We start from the raw sequence: 19,724 nt of genomic DNA on the forward strand, positions 1-19,724 counted from the left end.
AACGGTCTGACTCAGAATAAGGCAGCTTCCTATGTTCCTAAGTTAATCACATGCCATGCTATCTAGATTCTACAAGAGGTGCTCACAAAACCAGCTGGCCCAGTTCAGGTCTCAACTGAACCCGAACCGGATCGGGCAAGTTCGATTCAGCACCCACCCACCCCGAACCACCTCCCCTGGGTTCGGTTCGGTCTGAGGGAGGTTAACAATCTTTATTGTTTAAAGGTTTTTTTTTTTGTACTTGCCCTCTCCAGGAGGCTTCTCCGAAGCTGCAGTGGCGGCCGGGTGTGTGTGTGTCTTTGGAGGTTTCCCCTCATCTGCTGGCCTCCATTATGTTTCAAATTGCCCTGTTCAGGTGGTCTTTGAGGAGGTGGCCATTTTGGAGACCTCTGCGTTTGCCCAGAGGGCCTCTGTGTGGCCCCCGCCAGCCTCCCCTGGTCCCCAAACAGCCCGGTTCATCATGATCAGCCTCATGACCCAGGCCACAAAGAGGCCCATTGGGCATGCGTGGCAGCTTCCAGAAGGGCCTCCGCCATGGGGGTGAGGCCTGGAAGGGGCCAAAGACCACCCAAACAGGGTGATTTAAAACATAATGTAGGCTGGCAGGGGAGGGGGAACTTCCGGAGACCCTTCTGCAGCCTCAGAGAAGCCCCCTGGAGGGGGTAAGTACAATTTTAAAAAAAGAAAAATCATGAAATGTGCACCCCACCCCATGAATGGTGGTTGGGTTCGGTCCAACATCGGACCATTGAACTAAACAGGTTCTGTGTCCAACCTGTTCGACATCGAACCTGTTTGCACATCCCTAGATTCTTCTGGCCAACTCCTCAGCTGATCCAGGCTTCTTTGCTGAATCCTCATTCTTGCGGTTGGACAAGGCTTAACGTTCAAGGAGCTTTTGTGTTGTGTCCTCATTTCCAGAACAGTATTATTTCCATTTACCCTTTTGACATCCTTGTTTTAGTGTTCTTCAGACTCTGAGCAAGTGCAACTCCTTTCTTTATCATTGTGTCATTTAAAAAAGAAAAGTCCATAAATACACCAACTGGCTCATTTGCAGTCTATTGTCTGGTTCACCCAAGCAAAATGAGCCCGAGTGATTTCCAACATGTGCTCAGTAACACAGTCATAATGAGTTCCATTCCGTTCCATTCATACATATATATTTTGCATTGGTCAAATAAATATTTGCTATTCATACAGGTGTTGCCAGGAAATCAATATCTGACCGAGCAACAAAGGAAATGAAATGAAACGGAAGCATAGAGATCTCTTGATTCAACGGGCTGACAACACTCATGACGGTTGCCACTGTCTGTAATTTGGTGATCTGTAGCTATTATCCATTCTCAGACAGCAAAGCTAAATCTCATCATAACTGCTATTAGAATGAGTCCAGCCTCAAGAGATGTGTAAAAACTCATGAGCCAGAGGACCACAGCTAATTTGTTTGTCCTAATTCTCTGGAATTAACACATTTCACAAAACATTTTCCATAACAACCCACATCTGGTGCAGATGTAACATCCCCCCTCACCATCAGCAAACCACTCCTTCTCTTCTCACCCCACCCCCACCATCAAACATTTCCACCAGCTTGGATGGCTTAAAAGGCACATCATGACAGATTCATGGAGGACAGATTTATCAATGGCTACTAGTCTGGTGGCTCTGGGCCACTTCCAGCCTCAGAGGCAGGATGCCTCTGATTACCGGTTGCCGGGGAGCAACAGCAGGAGAGAGGGCATGCACATACCTCTTGCCTGCAGGCTCCCCAGAGGTATCTGGTGGGCCACTGTGTGAAACTTTGGGCTTCAGCAGGGAACATAAGAACAGCCCTGCTGGATCAGGCCCAAGACCCATCTAGTCCAGCATCCTGTTACCATTTGGGGCAATTAATTTGCCCCGTTTGCCCCAAATTAGTTTGCCCCATTTGGGGCAATTAGTTAGCCCACTAGATGCTACTGGAAGCCTAGAGCAGGAGTTGAAGGCATGCCTTCTCTCCTGCTGTTACTCCCCAGCAACTGGTACTCAAAGGCATCTTGCCAGAACTGTTCGTATGTTCTGATATTCCATTTTACCATCAGCTGAGCTCTGTGTCCATCTGCAGCTCCTTCTGCCCTTCTTTCCCCCCTAGAACAGGAGTGTACATCTTTGGCCTTCTAACGGTTGGACTACAGCTCCCATAATCTCCAGACATACTGCCAATAACCAGGGCTGATGGGAGTTATAGTCCAACAGTAGCTTCAGGGCCACATTTTTGTACCTCTGCTCTAGAAGGAACAGCCTGGAACGTAGACTCTGTGAGAGTTCGGGACTGAGGGGAAACGGTTGGGGGTTGGAGAAGCCCGGAGGAGGAGGCCGAGGGGGTGCAGCTCTGGTGGCTGGGGGTGGCTAGCAAGGGGCAGTGAGAGGAGAAGATGAACTGCCACCAAGTGGAGCCTGGCTGGGCAGGCGGTGGTGGTGGCGGGCTCTCGAAAATGGCCGGGCGGAGGCAGGCGCAGCAACTGGGGCTGTTGTGGAGGGCATGGGGACTGGGAGGGGGCAGAGCGGTGGAGGCGGCGGCAGGCCCTGGCAAAAGAGGCAGTCAGCGGGCAAAAATGACTGGGAATCGATTGGAGCAGAAGGGAGGGGGCAAAAGCAGCGAGGCAAGACTACCGTCGCAGATGCTGTGCGCCGGTTCAGCTAGTTATTGAAGGGCAAACGCCTGCCTAACAGGTGGGTCTTAAGAAGGGCCTTCAAAGCAGCCAGGGAGGGTGCTGGATGAATCGGGGGGGGGAGTGTTCCAAAGAAGAAGGGCGGCCACAGAGAAGACCCTCCTATGGGCCCAGGCACCACCCACTACACCAGGGCCCAGGACACTAAGGAGGGCCAGCTGAGAAGACCTCACAGGTCGGGATACAACTGGCTGAGAGAGGCGATCCAGGAGATATACAGGTGCTAAGCCTGTATATGCTAAACCGGTGCTAATCAGGTGCTATATACAGGCACCTATAGAGGTGCTAAGCCTGTAATGCTAAACATGGTTTGGACATGGGTCATGTTACATCTGCACTAGTCCATGGTGGATGCTAAGCCAACGTCGGTACGTTTCTTCACTTAATTCCCCACGTTATAATCGTGAGGCAATGCATTCCACGCGGGGTTCTTGGTTCAACATCAGGAGATCCTATCATGCCTCGGGAAAGCATCCAAGGCCACACTGCCATGGTCCAGGTGCAGGCAGGTAAGGGGCAGGTCCAGAGACGGTGCTGATAATGGGGCCAGGATCGACAGACAATGATCCAAGGATCCTAGGCAGGATACATGTCTGAAGATGGGGCAGGTCTGCAGACCAGAACAGGCAGATGAAGCTGAAGATGTGGTCAGGGCTGGGCTGGCAGTCAGGTACCCAAGTAGGTGGGCAGGCAAGGCAAAACCTGGCAAAGTAAGGAATGAGAAGGCAGGGCAAGGCAAGCTGTGCAATGCAAGGCACTGCTGAGATGGAACAGCAGGGCTTTGATAGAGCCTGATGTGTCAGCATTGCGTTGAGGGATCCACTGACTGCATTCAAGCCAGGAGTGCTCCGTCAGGTACTGGGGCTCAGAGGGTGCCTGTGCCCCATGGAGTCTAATTTGCCTGGCTTGCTGAGGGGCCAGAACAAACGTAGGAAGGAGTTGGAGACAGGTTGCTGGATATCCCAGCTTGAGACCTACCTTACAATTCCTTCCTGTAGATAAAAATGCACACATGCTCTCTTACCTTGGGCACAATTTGAGCCCCTGATGGTCCAGCACATGGGGGGCATTCAGTTTGGGGGCTCTATGATGGTGCAAGTCTGCTTTACCCAAACATCCCACTTCCTGCAATTCCAGCCGCCATTGCAGATATTCTCAGAGTATTCCACAGTTGATTTTACAAGTCTTCCTGGAGAAGGAATAGTTCTTCCTTTCTTCTTCCCCAAGTGCACAAAAGAGTACACAGGATAATGAATTGGAAGGAGACTGAGCGTAAAGCTTTAAATCAACAGATGGTGTCTTGCACTGCAAGAAGTCTTATGAGAGGGAAGCGTTGGAACAGTACCTGGAGATCCCCAGGAGAAACATGGAGTCTCAGCAACCAATACCCACTAGAGAGATTTGTTTTATATTGAAGGGAGGACGACTGCAGGGTTCACATCAACATTTGTAGGTTTAATTATTTAAGCGATGCGGCGATACTGGGGATGGGGGATGGGGAGAGAGGACAGTTCAAGATCTGTTAAATTAATTTAGTGGGGGGCTGAGAAGTTGTCCGGATGAGTAATGTACCTGCTTCTCATGTTGGAACACTAACATTTCTTTCTATCGTAAACTGTGCTGTCTTGATTTTGTTTGTTTCTTTGTTTTAAGAAAAAGAACTTCCCTCCCATCTGGTTTTGCTCCAATTGCAGCTTTTGCCACAGGACTGAGAAGAATGACATTAAAGTGTCAGGAACTGAAACACTTTCTTTTTCTTCCCTTAGTTGTCTTCATTTGACTTCCCATTGGACCCAATTTGTGTCATGGAAAATGGCTCAGGAAAACACGGAGCAAGGGCCAGTCGCTTGCATCTTGGTAAAAAACTGTGAGACATCTTTTGTTTGAGCTCGCTTCAGCTCTCACTGGGTAATTCAGCAATCCCACAATTCGTTGCTTTGGAGAAAAGATTGATCTCTGGTGCTGCGTTGCCAAGGCTGTTGTACAGTTTAATTGCCATGTTCCATTTGGGGAAATTAGTTTGTTTCAAGTAGGGATCCCTCTCCAATCAGTAGGAGAGGATTTGTTCAATCACTGCGGAGGGATCTGGACCCTTTTGGCAGAGGAAGAGGGTGAATAACACCAACTGTGGAACCCTCAAAATGAGAGTATGGTTGTCTCAGACCTGGAGCTTGTTCTCACGATCAAAGATACCTGGGTAGGAGAGGGCTGGTACTTATGGTCGTCTGGGGCTCTGAACCTGGGTAGCCCAGACCTGTTACCCGGGTTAAAAGTGAGGTAGGGCAAGAAAGAGGTGGCCTACCTTTCCTTTTCATCATCTGTGCCGCTGGGGCAGTTTTAACTGTTCCCGGGGAGCTGGTGGACAGGCTGAGCATAGAGTCCTGTGGCTTGCAGGGCCAGGCAGAGCAGAGCAGTGGCATTATGGAGGGCTGCCCCTCTGATCCTTGAACAATGCATTGTGGGATAGCTGGAGAGACATTGTGGGATGGCCTAGAGAATGCCACTGTGGCATTTGTGTGGGCGCACAAGCTGCAGATCCAAAAAGAAGTTCTGGTCATCTGGGAGTAGGGAGGTAGGGCCCTGCCTTCCCTCCTGCCCACCCCCTCCCATTTGGTGAGGAGAACTGCCTCCTGGTCTACATATGGAGCAGAATGAGAAGAGAATGCTGTGGTAGAGTTCTAAGGCAGAAGAACGGATGTTACCAGACTATACCACTTCGGAGAGCAGAGGTGGGGGGTCCCTGTTTTTGATTCTGCCACTACAAGAAAAACTCCCTCCTAACAGGAATGTGCACCAATTTGAATGAGCTGGGCTAGAATCTCTCTCCCTGTGTGTGCATTTTTACTCGCAGGGAGTTGTGTTTGTTGTCGTCCTTTCACATGGGGGCCTATCCAAAACAGGTGGCCCCACCTTTGCCTGAAATGGTACCATCTACTCTGCCAGCTCTTTCTGCTGCATGTGTAGACGAGACATTGGTATCTTGGAATCCCGGTTAACAGGGAAGGTCTCAGGACATGGCAGAGTCCGAACTGTGTCCTGGCCAGCCACTGCTTCCACCTCCCAGCCGAGTGCACCCATTCACTTGCACGGCTCAGGAAGTATCATAAGAGCTGCCCGGAGTCCTAGTGAGGGGGCTGGATGGGGCAAGGTCTGCAAATACTGGCCAACACCAGCAGCAGTAGCCACAGCTGGCAATCAGGCCACCCAACAGTCAAGTCCCCTGTAGGCAAGGGCATGCTTCTTCTCCTCCGGGGAGCGTGCATCCCACATAATGCCAGGCCTGGCTCCCACAAAGGATGCCTGGATTTTGATGCCCTGTATAAGGAAGACCTGAACAATGACGAAGGTGAGCAGAGGATGAGGGCCTACTTCCTGGGACCAGCCCAGTGCCTCCCTGAGCAGTGTGGGACTGCTAAGGCTTAAATTAGGATGGGGACCGAAGACAAAGCAACCTATCCCCACACACCTACCAAACTCTGAGGCCTACAATTACAGAAGGTCTCCTGGGAAAAGGGGACAAAACCCATAGAAACGGTAGGACTTGGCAAAAGTGAAAGCAGAGGGACACACTTTCACTTTCTCTCTGTCTCTCACACACACACACACCCCAGCCTGGGTGAGTTCTATGTGCTGTCAAGGCCTTCAGGAAGAGGCAAACACAGGATTCAGAATAGAACTACCTAGCCAGTGAAACTATTCTCACGATCAGTCGAAAGAGGGCTAAGGGAGCCTAGCCCACTTTCTACTGATCGTGGTAACCGGCCAGTGGTCCCAAGACAGCTAGTCCACCTAATCCCCCCTTATCTTAAATGAGGTTAATGATTCGAGCGCCCCATTAACCTCATTTTTTTGCTCGTGTTCTGCCATGGCGTGCAGTGACACACAAGTAAACCCCTGACCTGGAGGCTGCAGCCAGCCTCCCGGCCTTGGGGGTCTCTCCAGAATGCCCCCTGCACTTGCATGAGGCATCCTGGAACTCCCAGGGGCCATGCGGCCCCCAATCCCCACAGCCCCCACTGGCTCCGTGATGGAGCCGGTAGTCATGTGGGCGGCTGATCCGGCCACCCAGGGCTGCAGGCATGATCGCCCGCTCTCCCCACAGAGCCCGGTAAGGCATGAGTTGTGTGAAGCGCCTCACCACTAACCCAGTTCCAGTTGCCCAGTCCAGACTCTACCAGACGGTCAGCCCACACAGGGTCATTTCTTCTTCTTCAAATTGGAAGGAAGTGTACAGACACTTTTGTAAGCAAAAGAATGCAACAGAGGATCCTGAAAACAGTTTAGACTGAAGTTATCTGTGAAGAAGGAATGGAACTGATTCTATCATTTTATAATAGGGTTTGTTTTATTCAGCATGGTGAAGTGCTGTGAAACTGTTCACATTTAGAAAACAAGTACGTTCTTTTACTTAGATAGTGGAGTTACTTAAGTTTAGCCCTGAAGGGGCCATTTGTGGTTCAGCACCAGGAAGGTAAGAAAAAGGACCGTTCCTACACAAGTGTCCAAGATAGTTCTAAAGGTTACAATAATTTCAACAATGGATATTTATATAACGCTTTTCAACCAAAGTTCCCAAAGCAGTTTATGTACATACATACATACATACATACATACATACATACATACATACATACAGTGGCTCCCTGTCCCCGATGGGCTCACAGTCTTAAAAAGAAACATGAGATTGACTCCAGCAAAAGCCACTGGAGGGATGCTGTCCTGGGGATGGATAGGGCCAGTAGCTCTCCTGCTGCAAAATAAAGAGAATCGCCACTTTGAAAAGATGCCTCTTTGCTCAGTTAGCAGGGGATAACTCGCAGGGGATAACGATTTGCCCTTTGGAAGTACAAAGGGACAGCCTGGGAAACATAAAAATAAGCTGCTGCCTTCTCAATTGGACCAAATATGGAAGGGGGAGGCAGAATCACACTATTGAAGCTAGCTTCAGGCAGAGAAACAACAGAGAGAAGAAGATCATCCAGGATAGACAGTACTGAAGAAAGAGATCCTGGGAAATAGCCCAAGCAGTTCGAAGCTGAACTAATAGAGCCTGCCTTCTGCTTCTTTTAACATGGTGGGGCAATTCTCACAACCAACAAAAATCGGGCTAGGAGAGCGGGTAACCCGCTCGAGAACCCCTGCTAAAAAGCAGGTTTGCGGAGCGAGCGCTCCAGCAAACCTGCTTTTCAGGCTCGTGAGTAGCTGCGGCGCGGCTTCGCACCACGCCTACTCATGAGTAAACCCCCGGCCGGGAGGCAAAAAGCTGCCTCCCAGCTTGGGGGTCTCCCCAGTATGCCCTGTGCACTTGCGCAGGGCATAGTTGGGCTTGCAGTATGGCCCCCACTCCTCCCACCCCCCGCCGGCTCCGTCACAGAGCCGGCCATCGTGTGGGTGGCCGATCCAGCCACCCAGGGCTCCCTGCCCACTCGTCTGCGGGGAGAGCGGGCTTAGCCCGCTCGCCCCACAGTTTTAACAAAAGCGGCCACCTCGGTGACTCTTACCTAGGATCCACTTCTATGTGCTGTGAATTTGGTTTGTATCTGACTGTCAGTACTTGAGCTAACGGGTGTTGTCTATATCTTGAGTGGCTACCATCTTGAACCAACATATGTGGATGGGCAAAATTTGATTTCTTTCTGACAGTCAGCTCATGAGTTGTGAAGGGGTTTTGCCTACACATTTGCTGGCTGCCACCCTGAAACAATATGAAAGATCAGCAAAGAAATACCAACATCAGGATCTTCTAGGATTCCCTCCCAGGTATTGTGAATTTGTCTCGTATCCACTTGCACATGACTTTCAAAGAAGGATTGTCTGTACTTTGAGTGGACACCCCCTTCAACCAACATGGTTGATCATCAAACCACCACCCTCCGCCCACAACATACACGAGGGTCCCTTGAGAGTCCGCCTTCATCCTATATAATAAAGCCCTTGAGTGTGCGCCCGTGTCTCTGGTGTCTGCGCCCGTGTCTCCCTCAGCTGTTCTGGGCATGCACGGTGCACATGCCCAGAACAGCCGAGGGAGACACGACCGCAGGCACCATGCGGCCATGAGGGGAGGCTGGAGGCGGCCATGGAGAGGGCAGAGGTGGCGATGGGTCCAGCCCGGCCGCTGCCAAAGCCGGGCGGAGGGGAGGAGGCGGCGGGGGAAGCCGGCCGAGGCGGTGGCGGGGGAAGCCGGCCGAGGCTGCGGCAGAGCCGCGGCCTCGGCCAGAGAACACGGTACAGCCGAGCGGCCACGGCAGGGAGACTGGGCCCACTGGTGGCGGTGGCTGCGGCGGGGGAACTGAGCCCGCCGAGAGACTGGCCCCGCTGGTGGCGGTGGCCGCTTTGGGGCCACTGGGGCCAATGGCGGCGGGAGCCGTGGCGAGAGGACTGGGCCTGGCCCGCTGGCGGCGGCCACAGCACTCGGCCCTGTCAGAGACGGAGGGAGCGGGAGGAGAAAGGAAGGAAGCTGCGTCTGAGCAGCGGACTCGGGGCCCAAGTGAGTGGATGTGATGTGAGGAGGGGGAGGGGGAAGGGCAAGAGTGGGCAGGGGGGAGGGGAAAGGGCAAGAGGGAGTGGGGCAGGAGGCTGACAGGGAGGGGAGGGGGGGAGAGGGGTGGGAGGGGGAGGGAGCGCAAGAGAGTGGGCAAGTGAGTCTTCTCTACTAGCGCCCGTTAATGAAACGGGCTTAAAGCTACTAGTTGTTTGTATCGGGTGGTAAAGGCTAAAGTTATTAGAGGAGGACACACAAACACATGGACACACAGACAGAAATGGTGATCTCATAAGAAACTGGTTTTAAGACCTAGATGAAGCAGGATCCCAGTACGGGTAGGTTTAGCTGGATGTGTCTCTCCATTGTTATGTTCATATACCTACTGCTCTTACAGTATACTGCAAAATATGCTTTGGAAATTTTCTTGTTGCATAATGCCAATTATGGATGTTTGTTGCGTAGTTTTTAGTAACCACTTAACTTGTTCTTTACCTTTTTTCATCTTTACACTTTTGTTTACTACCCCATGAGCCGGGTCTCACGATCAGTGAGACCCGGTTTGGTGAGCTGAGCGGGGAAAGTGGGCTAAGCCCGCTCTCCCCACAGGCGATCACAGTGGGAGCCCTGGGCGGCCGGATTGGCCGCCCACATGATTGCCGGCTCCATGACGGAGCCGGCGGGGGCTGGGGAGCTTGGGGGCCACGCAGCCCCCGGAAGCTCCGGGCATACTGGGGAGACCCCTGGAGCCAGGAGGCAGCTTTTTGCCTCCCCTCCGGGGGTTTACTCATGAGTAGCCACACTGCGGCTACTCACAATCGGGAAGCCCGGAGAGGAGAGCTGGTCTTGTGGTGGGAAGCATGACTTGTCCCCATAGCTAAGCAGGGTCTGCCCTGGTTGCATCTGAATGGGAGACTTGAAGTGTGAGCACTGCAAGATATTCCCCTCAGGGGATGAAGCCGCTCTGGGAAGAGCAGAAGGTTCCACGTTCCCTCCCTGGCTGCATCTCCAAGATAGGGCTGAGAGAGATTCCTGCCTGCAACCTTGGAGAAGCTGCTGCCAGTCTGTGAAGACAATACTGAGCTAGATAGACCAACGGTCTGACTCAATATATGGCAGTTTCCTAAGCCCGGGTTTGCGAAGCGCTCACTCTGCAAACCCGGGCTTAGAGGTGGGCTACAAAAGCAGGCTAGCCGCTTGTAAGCCACCGGGCTCGCCTGCGAGCCCGGTGGTTTACACGAGCAGCAAAAATTGGGCTAGGTTCTCCGAGCCTGATTTTTGCTGCTCGTGAGAATAGCTCCCATGTCTAATTGCTATCCTAATACTCGGTTCAAACATACTGGCATTGTAACATTATTTTATTTTATTTTATTTTATTTTATTTTATTTTATTTTATTTTATTTTATTTTATTTTATTTATACCCCGCCTCTCCAGTACACTACTGTTCAGGGTGACTCACAAAAATAAAATAGATGCAATAAACAATAAAAGCAATAAAATTAACCAAATTAAGTAAATAAGTTAAAAGTCAGGTTAAGAACCACGATCAGAATTTAATTTAAAATTTAAAAATTGAAAAGCTAAAAATTGAGAATTATAAAAACTAAAAACTAAATAACCAACCAGAAAGGGCATTAAAAAGCCTCTTTAAAACAATATGTTTTTAATTTAAAAAAAAAAAAACACTGCAGGAGGGAGCATGGTGAAGCTCTTCAGGGAGGGCGTTCCAAAGCCAAGGGGCCACAACCGAAAAGGCTCCGTCTCTAGTCCCCGCCAACTGGATCTCTGTTAGTGGCGGGGCCTTGAGCAGGGCCTGAGACAATGAGCGGAGGGCCCTGGCACATTAATATGAGTGAATGCAATCCGACAGGTACCCCCACCCCAAGTTGTGTAGAGCTTTAAAGGTCAAGACCAGCACCTTGAATCTAGCCAGGAAGCAGACCGGTAACCAGTGAAGCTGCCTCAGAAGGGGTGTGATACTCATGAAGTGACTTGCCCCCACAAACCTCCTTGCAGCAGCATTCTGGACCCGCTGAAGCTTCTGAACAGTCTTCAAGCGTAGCCCCATGTAGAGTGCATTGTGATAGTCCAATCTGGATATTATCAAAGCATGAGTGACTGAGGTCAAGTCCAACTTCTCCAAGTAGGGTCACAGCTGGCATTCCAGCCATAGCTTGTAAAAGGCGCTTCTGCACACTGCTGCAAACTGCGCCTTCAAGAACAATTTCGGGTCCAGATGCACCCCCAAGCTGCAGACCTTGTCTTTCATAAGAACATAAGAACAGCACTGCTGGATCAGGCCCAAGGAAGCCCATCTAGTCCAGCATCCTGTTTCGCACAGTGGCCCACCAGATGCCGCTGGAAGCCTCAGACAGGAGTTGAGGGCGTGCCCTCTCTCCTGCTGTTACTCCCCTGCAACTGGTACCAGAGGCACCCCGCCCCCAAGGCTGGAGGTGGCCCACACCCCTCCGACTAGTAGCCCTTGATAGACCTCTCCTCCATGAAGTCATCCAAACCCCTCTTAAAGCCATCCAGGTTGTCGGCTGTCACCACATCCTGTGGCAGAGAGTTCCACAAGTGGATCACTCATTATGTGAAAAAGTACTTCCGTTTGTCCTAGATTTCCTGGCAATCAATTTCATGGGATGACCCCTGGTTCTAGTGTTCTGTGAGAGGGAAAAGAATTTCTCTCTCTCCACTTTCTCCACACCGTGCATGATTTTATAGACCTCTATCATGTCTCCCCACAGTCATCTTTTTTCTAAACAAAAAAGCCCCAGGTGTTGTAGTCTTGCCTCATAAGAAAGGTGCTCTAGGCCCCTGATCATCTTGGTTGCCCTCTTCCGCACCTTCTCCAGTTCAAGAATGTCCTTTTAAAGATGTGGTGACCAGAATTGTACGCAGTACTCCAAGTGTGGCCGCACCATAGTTTTGTATAAGGGCATTAATCAGAAGGAGTGTGACCCTGTCCAAGACCAGATTTACCTCATTACTGAAATAATAGAAGGCTGTTTATCAGAAAGAGCCAGAGAGAGAGATAAAAATAACAAAGAGGCAAATCTTCAACTTGGTGGCAGTGATGAAGCCCATAAGAGGGGTGTAAGACTAAAATAGGGCTAGAACAAGAAGGTGTGGGGCAAGTACATTGTTTTGTTCTCCTCCTCTCCCCACCCACTTACTGAAAAGTTACTGCCTTGTCCACAGCATCAGAGTTCAGCTTCACATTTTTTTGCAAGGGGAAATTTGAATAAAGAGAATTTAGCTGTGAAATTGTGTCCTGAAAGAAAACAATTTCAAAAACTCTCAAACACCTAGAATCTTACCAGAAACAAACTCAAAACTCACTTACTCGAGAGGAACTTCTGATGACTTCAGTCAGCTGCCGGATGGCATTGGTGCATGTTGTGATGGTTTTGTTGGTCTCTTGTTGAGTTGTGTGCCTTTTAAAAAAAGTGTAATAGAGATCGCAGTGAAAGATTCATCCATCCAAGCGTTATCTATATTTATTGTATTTCTATCCTGCTTTTCTACTTAAATAAATAAATAAATAAATAAATAAATAAATTGTATTAGACAGCAGCATAGAAACATGAATATTCATTAGTCAGTACTAAGTCCCATTGGCTGACATCCGGACTAAGGAAGTGTCGATGCTACTAACTCAGACATGGCAATTTTCACAATCTCCCTTTGCCCCAGAAGCACTCTGTGCCACACAGGAAGCTGCCATATACTGAATCAGGCCATTGGTCCATCTAGCTCAGTATTGTCTCCACAGACTGGCAGTGGCTTCTCCAAGGTTGCAGGCAGGAGTTTCTCTCAACCCTGTCCTGGAGATGCTGCCAGGGAGGGAACTTGGAACCTCAGGAGCTCTTCCCAGAGCAGCCCCATCTTCCCTTTAGGGGAATATCTGACAGTGCTCACACATGTCATCTCCCAGTCAAATGCAAACCAGAGCAGATTCTGCTTAGCAAAGGGAACAATTCATGCCTGTTACAATGAGACTGGCTCTCCTCTCTACAGACCAGCTCTCCTCCCTATATGTTCCTGAGGATCTCACAGCCCTTGGGGACAGATTTCCATGTGACACTTCCAGGGGAAGAGGTAATCAAAATTTCCCCAGCACCGCTGTTGATAGGAACGGACACAGTTTCTCACATAGCACTGATGCTTCCTTAGTCTGGATATCAGCCTCTGAAATTTATAGGACTTCAGTTAGCCATGACTAAACTTAATGAGTACTCAGTCACAACTAACGTCTGGATGCGACCTGCTAAAAACCAGTATAAAAACATAACCAACAAAACAGTAATGCAGCAATAACAACATTAATTTACAGCTCACAGTGAAAGCGGCAGAAAAGACTGCAAAAGTTAGGAGAATGGTGGTAGGCAGCAGAGAACTTTCAGAGTGTTAAGTACCCCTATGTATTCATGGGGCACATCAAACTCACACAATGGCACTGGGGAGAATAGGAATACCCCTGTGATTAGACACAGAAGTATTAAGAAAGTGAGGGGGGGGGTCACTGTCTGGCCTGCTGTTTTTATTCAACCTCTGAGCAAGCAGATTTTTTAATCTCAATTCTCGACAAGAAGTTTAACGACTCTGTGCAAACATTACATAATATACCACTAATTTTAAGAATAGTAAAGATATTTCTTGATCTTCGATACCCACCTGTATCCAAGCAGGTGCACTGATACAGTCACCTTAGCTGTCCTGCTGAGACATTTTATACTTTGGCTTCAAAAGCTACGTCTTCCCACTGAACAAAAATCTTTTGAGTTTCCTCCCGCCTTTATCTATTAATAATGTTTCAGACTGGGTGAACGATTTTAAGGAACATATATTAAGATATAGAAAAAGAACTAATTAAAATCACATCTTTGAGCATAGTACAATATTTCTCTCTCTCAACTTTATGTTATACACACACACACACACACACACATCCCCATCACGTATCTCAAAACCCTCCCTTCTTTCAGGTATACAAACCAATTTGAGGTAAAAATTGTACTTTCTTCCCACCCCATCTCTTTTTATTTTAGTCCTCTGGTCCCCTCCTTTACTGGTAAAGGGGAATCCTTACCGGCTTCCCCTTTACCAGTATGTTCCAAGCCAGTTCGAACTGAACTGGGCCCTGTTTGGCTTGATGCGGACCCTGCCAAGCTGTCTGGTTCAATGCTCAGCCGTCTCGACGTCAAACCGGTTTGCACATCCCTACTGTCTTGCATTACAACTTTACACCCTGTGGCATTTTCTTGGTCTCCTGTCTGGGCTCCAAACTCTATCCCAGTCCACCTTCTCTGGTTGCAGGTACCTGCAACATCTCCAAGCACTGAAGCTGGACTCTGTTATAATTCAAAGCAGCAACCAAAAGGTAAAGATCTGAAAGGCACAACCTCCACAGTGTGTTCCTCACCACATATTTCCCTTAACAGCTCCTTGTGTCATCCTCCGTTTTCCATAACACATGCATGTTGTTTGATTTGTGCCACAGAAATCCTTCTCCATGTTTTACAGATAAACACACTTCCCCCAATAAATGTCAATGGAAGTAGTAGTAGTAGAAGAAGAAGAGTAGGAGTTCTGAGTAGTAGTAGTAGTAGTAGTAGTAGCAGCAGTAAAAGTAGTAGTAGAAGAGTAGGAGTTCTGAGTAGTAGTAGTAGAAGAAGAGTAGGAGATTGTAGTAGTAGTAGAAGAAGAAGAGTAGGAGTTCTGTGTAGTAGTAGAAGAAGAAGAAGAAGAAGAGTAGGAGTTCTGAGTAGAAGTAGTAGTAGTAGACAAAGAAAAGTAGTAGTAGTAGAAGAAGAAGAGTAGGAGTTCTGAGTAGTAGTAGTAGCAGCAGTAAAAGTAGTAGTAGTAGAAGAGTAGGAGTTCTGAGTAGTAGTAGTAGTAGCAGCAGCAGCAAAAGTAGTAGTAGAAGAGTAGTTCTGAGTAGTAGTAGTAGAAGAAGAGTAGGAGATTGTAGTAGTAGTAGAAGAAGTAGAAGAAGAAGAAGAGTAGGAGTTCCGTGTAGTAGTAGTAGAAGAAGAAGAGTAGGAGTTCTGAGTAGAATTAGTAGTAGTAGAAGAAGAAAAGTGGTAGTAGTAGTAGAAGAAGAAGAAGAGTAGGAGTTCTGAGTAGTAGTAGTAGTAGCAGCAGCAGCAGTAAAAGTATTAGTAGTAGAAGAGTAGGAGTTTGTAGTAGTAGTAGAAGTAGAAGAAGAGTAGGAGTTCTGAGTAGTAGTAGAAGTAGTAGTAGTAGAAGAAGAAGAGTAGGAGTTCTGAGGAGTAGTAATAGTAGATCTATGAATCTTTACACCCAGTTTTTAACCAAAAGCAGGCTGGCCAGGCTGTGAATCTGAGCAGAGATAGGCTGTAGAAAGAAGTGAGGGGAGTGTGTCGCTCCCCGCAAGCAGCTCACACTTTTACCTACCTCCTCTTGTTGGAGCCCTGTGGTAAATCTATGAATGTCTCAAACCAGAATGGGTGACAAACAGCTAAACAACCCTGCCATACTGGGAGGCTGTTCGCACGACTGGGCTAGGCTGCTCATGTGGAGTGGCAGGATCCGTGTGAACCCCACCCTAAGCCTGGCTCTTAGCTGAGGTTAAGGCCCGGCTGCTGGGCTCATGGGTCTCCTCGGCTCCCTGCTTGGAGGGCCCATCTGATGGAGGAATCCCTCAATGCACCACATTAGTCGCACGGTGCCTTGTGGGATACGCAGAGGCCGGGGAAATGACTGTTGCTCCACGCTGCCGGGAGCTGCGTGGACAGTCATCTGCGCTGTTGCCAGCAGTGCGGATTGTGTTGGTGTACAGACTGCATGCTGGAAAGCTAAAGAGGGATTATCTGGGGGAAGGGAGGTTCCCCCCTGTCCACGCACCCAGTCATGTGAATGGTCTCGAGGAATAGAAAAGAGAGTCTCCAAAGCAATGCTTCTGGAAACTGTTGGTAACCTTTTCACAGAACTTCATAAACATTGGCAGATTCAACTTGGTAAAGACTGGAGGATTCAATTCTGTACCTTTCCGATATTTACCTTTGATTGCTGCTTTGAATAGTAGCGGAGTCTAGCTTCAGTGCTTGGAGATGTTGCAGGTACCAGCAACCAGAGAAGGTGGACTGGGATGGAGTTTGGAGCTCAGACAGGAGGTTCCCATTTCCATCTTGAGGAATGGGCCTGTAGCTGAGTGATGAAGTATCTGCTTTGCATGCAGAAGGTCCCAGGTTCAATACCTGGCAGCAATTCCAGGTATGGTTGGGAATAGGGGTGGGCATGGAACTGCTCTGGGCGGTTCGGTTCGAGTTCGAACTGAATCGCCTGGTCTGTGAGCCGGTTTGTTAGAACCAGCTGGCAGTTTGGTTCGTGCCTAGAAATGGGTCGACCCAGTTTGACCTGGTTCTAGAGCTTGCAAAGGGGAATCTGGTTAGGATTCCCCTTTACAAGCATTTGAGGAACTCTATGAAGTTGAAAAACTTCACGTGGGGGCGGGCAGGAGGTTATGTTAAGCACTGTGGTATGGCTCTTCAACAGCATTGGGCAGGCTTTGGTAGCACCCTTAGGCCCCACCGGTGCTCCCCACATTAGCAGGGGCTGCTGGGAGCCTGGTTCAGTCCTCCATGCATGCATGGAGGCCATTTGTATCACCACAAAGGTCATTCTAATGGCCTCCACTTGTGCAGAGGCTGAACTGAGTCCCCACTGGCCCACGTTAATGGCAGGGAGTGCTGGCGGGGCCTAGGGGAGCCACTGCCAGTTTGCCACCACCAAGGAGCCATGCAGCAGCAGCACATAAAGTAACCTCCCGCCCCTGCCCACTCTTTCCCAACTGCATAGGGTTCCCCCCAACACTTGTAAAGGGGAATCCAGAATCTTCGCAAGCACTAGAATCAGTTGAACTTGGCCAAACCGGTTCAATCGATCCAAACTGGGCCTGATTTGGCTCAAACCCGGACCAGCCCATCTTTTTGGAGGGCCGGTCCAGTTCAAGCTCAAAGTGCTCAAACCGGACCGTTTGACACCAACCCGGTTTGAGCTTGAACCGTTTCACTTACACTCCAGTTGGGAAAACGTCTGCCTAAAACCATGGGGAGATGCTGCCAATCAGTTTCGGCAATACTGAGCTAGATGGACCAAGGGTCTGGCGCTTTGTAAGGCAGCTTCCTATGTTTCTAGCTCATGTGAACATGTGGTTTGCCTCAAATTTACTCTCATTTACAGAAAATGGACGGAGTATTAATGTGAAATATTTCTCTCTCCGAAATCTAACATGGGACAGTGCTCACTCCACAAATTCACTTTGCTTTTTCTGAGCCCATCCCCACACCAATATATATTTTATGGTGCTACCACTGAGATGAAAAGTTAATTTTCAGATCAAAATCACTCTTCCAAAAGGCAGATTTTTTTCCACTCAGAATGAAAAAAACAATGGAGTACCCCTTGTAATGTTCTAGTTTGGTCTAAACTAGGACTGCTCAACTCCAGCCCTCCTGCAGATGTTGGCCTACAGTTCCCATAATCCCTGGCTACTGGCCACTGTGGCTGGGGATTATGGGAGTTGTAGTCCAAAAACAGCTGGGGGGCCTAAGTTGAGCAGGCCTGGTCTAAACAAATGTGTTTTCTATTCATACAGGACGGGTAGGTTTGTATGGGAAACCAATCCAGCAATATGTACCCATTTCCAACAAGAACTCCTGAGAGCTTCAAAACAGCTAACACAGGTAGAACAGCTGCCTGTCATTACAAAAGAGAAACACCCAGCAATTTTATGCACAGTTACCAACAATCCTATAAATGAGAACTTAGTGTACCATGAAGATAAAATTTCTTCAGCCACAGAGCAGCACTTCAGATACATATTACTGTTTTTTAAAAAACCACTAAGTAGCAGAGGCCATTCCTTGTGTCATTGCCTGCCAGCCAAAGAATTAAAGAGGAAAATACACAGTAGGATGCGTCGGAAAGATGCTTGTTACATTAAAAACCTGGGCTTCTTTCAGCGACCACATGGTGCTTTTCCCCCACTGATGTTTCCAGCATTTACAACACTAGTTGATTCAATTGTTCTCTTGTAATTCCAGCTGGAATGTCGCCATCTTTCCCACCCCACTGGAAACTTGTGAAATGGTGGCTGACATTTTTGACTAAATTACCCAGTGGAGGTCCTCTTGAAATGAAGTAGTTCTGTAGAGCAACTTGAGTTCGGTAGAGTTACTAGTACTCATTAGAGCTCTTTTCACAATCAGTGAGAAGAGCCGGTGGGCTGTCTGCGAGGAAGGAGGGTTCAAATTACCTTCCCCACAGAGGATCGGCACGTAGGTTGCCCGCCCAGAGAAGCAGCAGCTCACCTGCAGGTTGCCTGGCAGCTCCGGGGTCGGGGTGCCGGGACGCGCCACTGAGTGTTGCCCCACCCCCAGAGCCCCAATAATGCATTGCACAAGTGCAAAGTAGAATCCCCCCTCCCCGTGAGTGTACCAGCTGTGGCTGCCACACCATTTTTAAAAAATGAAATTAAGGGAGTGTCTGCTCCCCTTAACCTCATTTTAGCAGGAGGCTTCATAGGTGGGTTTGCTGCTGTGTACTAGCTACTGGGATCAGGTGCAATCCTAGTGGTTCACATGAGCGTGCAAAACTGGACTGGGCTCCCTTTGCCCGGTTTTGCACACTCGTGTGAATAGCCTCACTGAGTACTAGTGAATAATCAACCCACTCATGACATGTGTATGCCTGGCAGTCGTGGTCACCGTGTCCTCTGCTGTCTTTGACTCGGTCCTGCATGGAATTCTGTTCTTAGAGGAAAGCCATGTTGGTACTTAACAGAGGTATCCTGAATTGGTTGGAGAAAGGAGACGTGTCATGATGGAAGGCTAGCAACACGTCTTGAAATTACTGGAATCATAAGCACCTATAAAGGGCTGGCGTATCATACAAACATATTTATTATTTACTTATTTACGACATCTATATCCTGTTCTTCCTCCAAGAACACCAGAGAAATGAACACGTCTATGTTTATCCTCACAACAATCTTATGAGGTAGGTTAGGCTGGGAGGGAAGTGACTCGTCAGAGTCACCCCGGGAGTTTCATGGCCTGTTTCTCCCTGATCCTAGCCTAATAGCCACCACAACAGACTGCGGAGGAGAGGGTAGGGGAGCAAGTGTGAACTGTCCCCTTTGCTAAGCAGGGCCTGCCCTGGTTTGCATTTTATTTGTTTGTTTGTTTGTTTGTTGAATTTATACCCCGCCCAAACTTACGTCTCTGGGCGGCTAACAATTAAAACACATAAAATTTAAAACAGTTAAACATAATAACACATATAAAAGTTAAAACAATACAATAATTTAAAAACCATAAAATTAACAAACAGTATTTTTTTTTAAAAAAAAATAAAAACCTGAGAAGGCTTGGGTAAAAAAAAAAGGGTTTTCAAATTTAAAAATAGCCAGAGATGGGGAGAATCGTAACTCAGCAGGGAGCGCATTCCACAATCTCAGGGCAGCAGCCGAGAAGGCCCGTCTCTGTGTGACCA

The 19,724-nt window shown here is 48.8% G+C and overlaps 1 protein-coding gene across 6 annotated transcripts in view; it reads right to left on the minus strand.

Moving 5' to 3' along the window:
• TSNARE1 (t-SNARE domain containing 1) overlaps window positions 1–19,724 on the minus strand; it is a 610,667-nt gene that overhangs the window by 327,802 nt on the left and 263,141 nt on the right. For all 6 annotated transcript variants that reach the window (XM_053249800.1, XM_053249796.1, XM_053249799.1 and 3 more), the window contains exon 5: window positions 12,550–12,640. In XM_053249800.1, the coding sequence (XP_053105775.1) occupies window positions 12,550–12,640 (91 nt within the window). The remainder of the gene's footprint in view (window positions 1–12,549; window positions 12,641–19,724) is intronic.

Source organism: Hemicordylus capensis, chromosome 4, assembly GCF_027244095.1.
Source record: "Hemicordylus capensis ecotype Gifberg chromosome 4, rHemCap1.1.pri, whole genome shotgun sequence".
NCBI lineage: Eukaryota > Metazoa > Chordata > Lepidosauria > Squamata > Cordylidae > Hemicordylus > Hemicordylus capensis.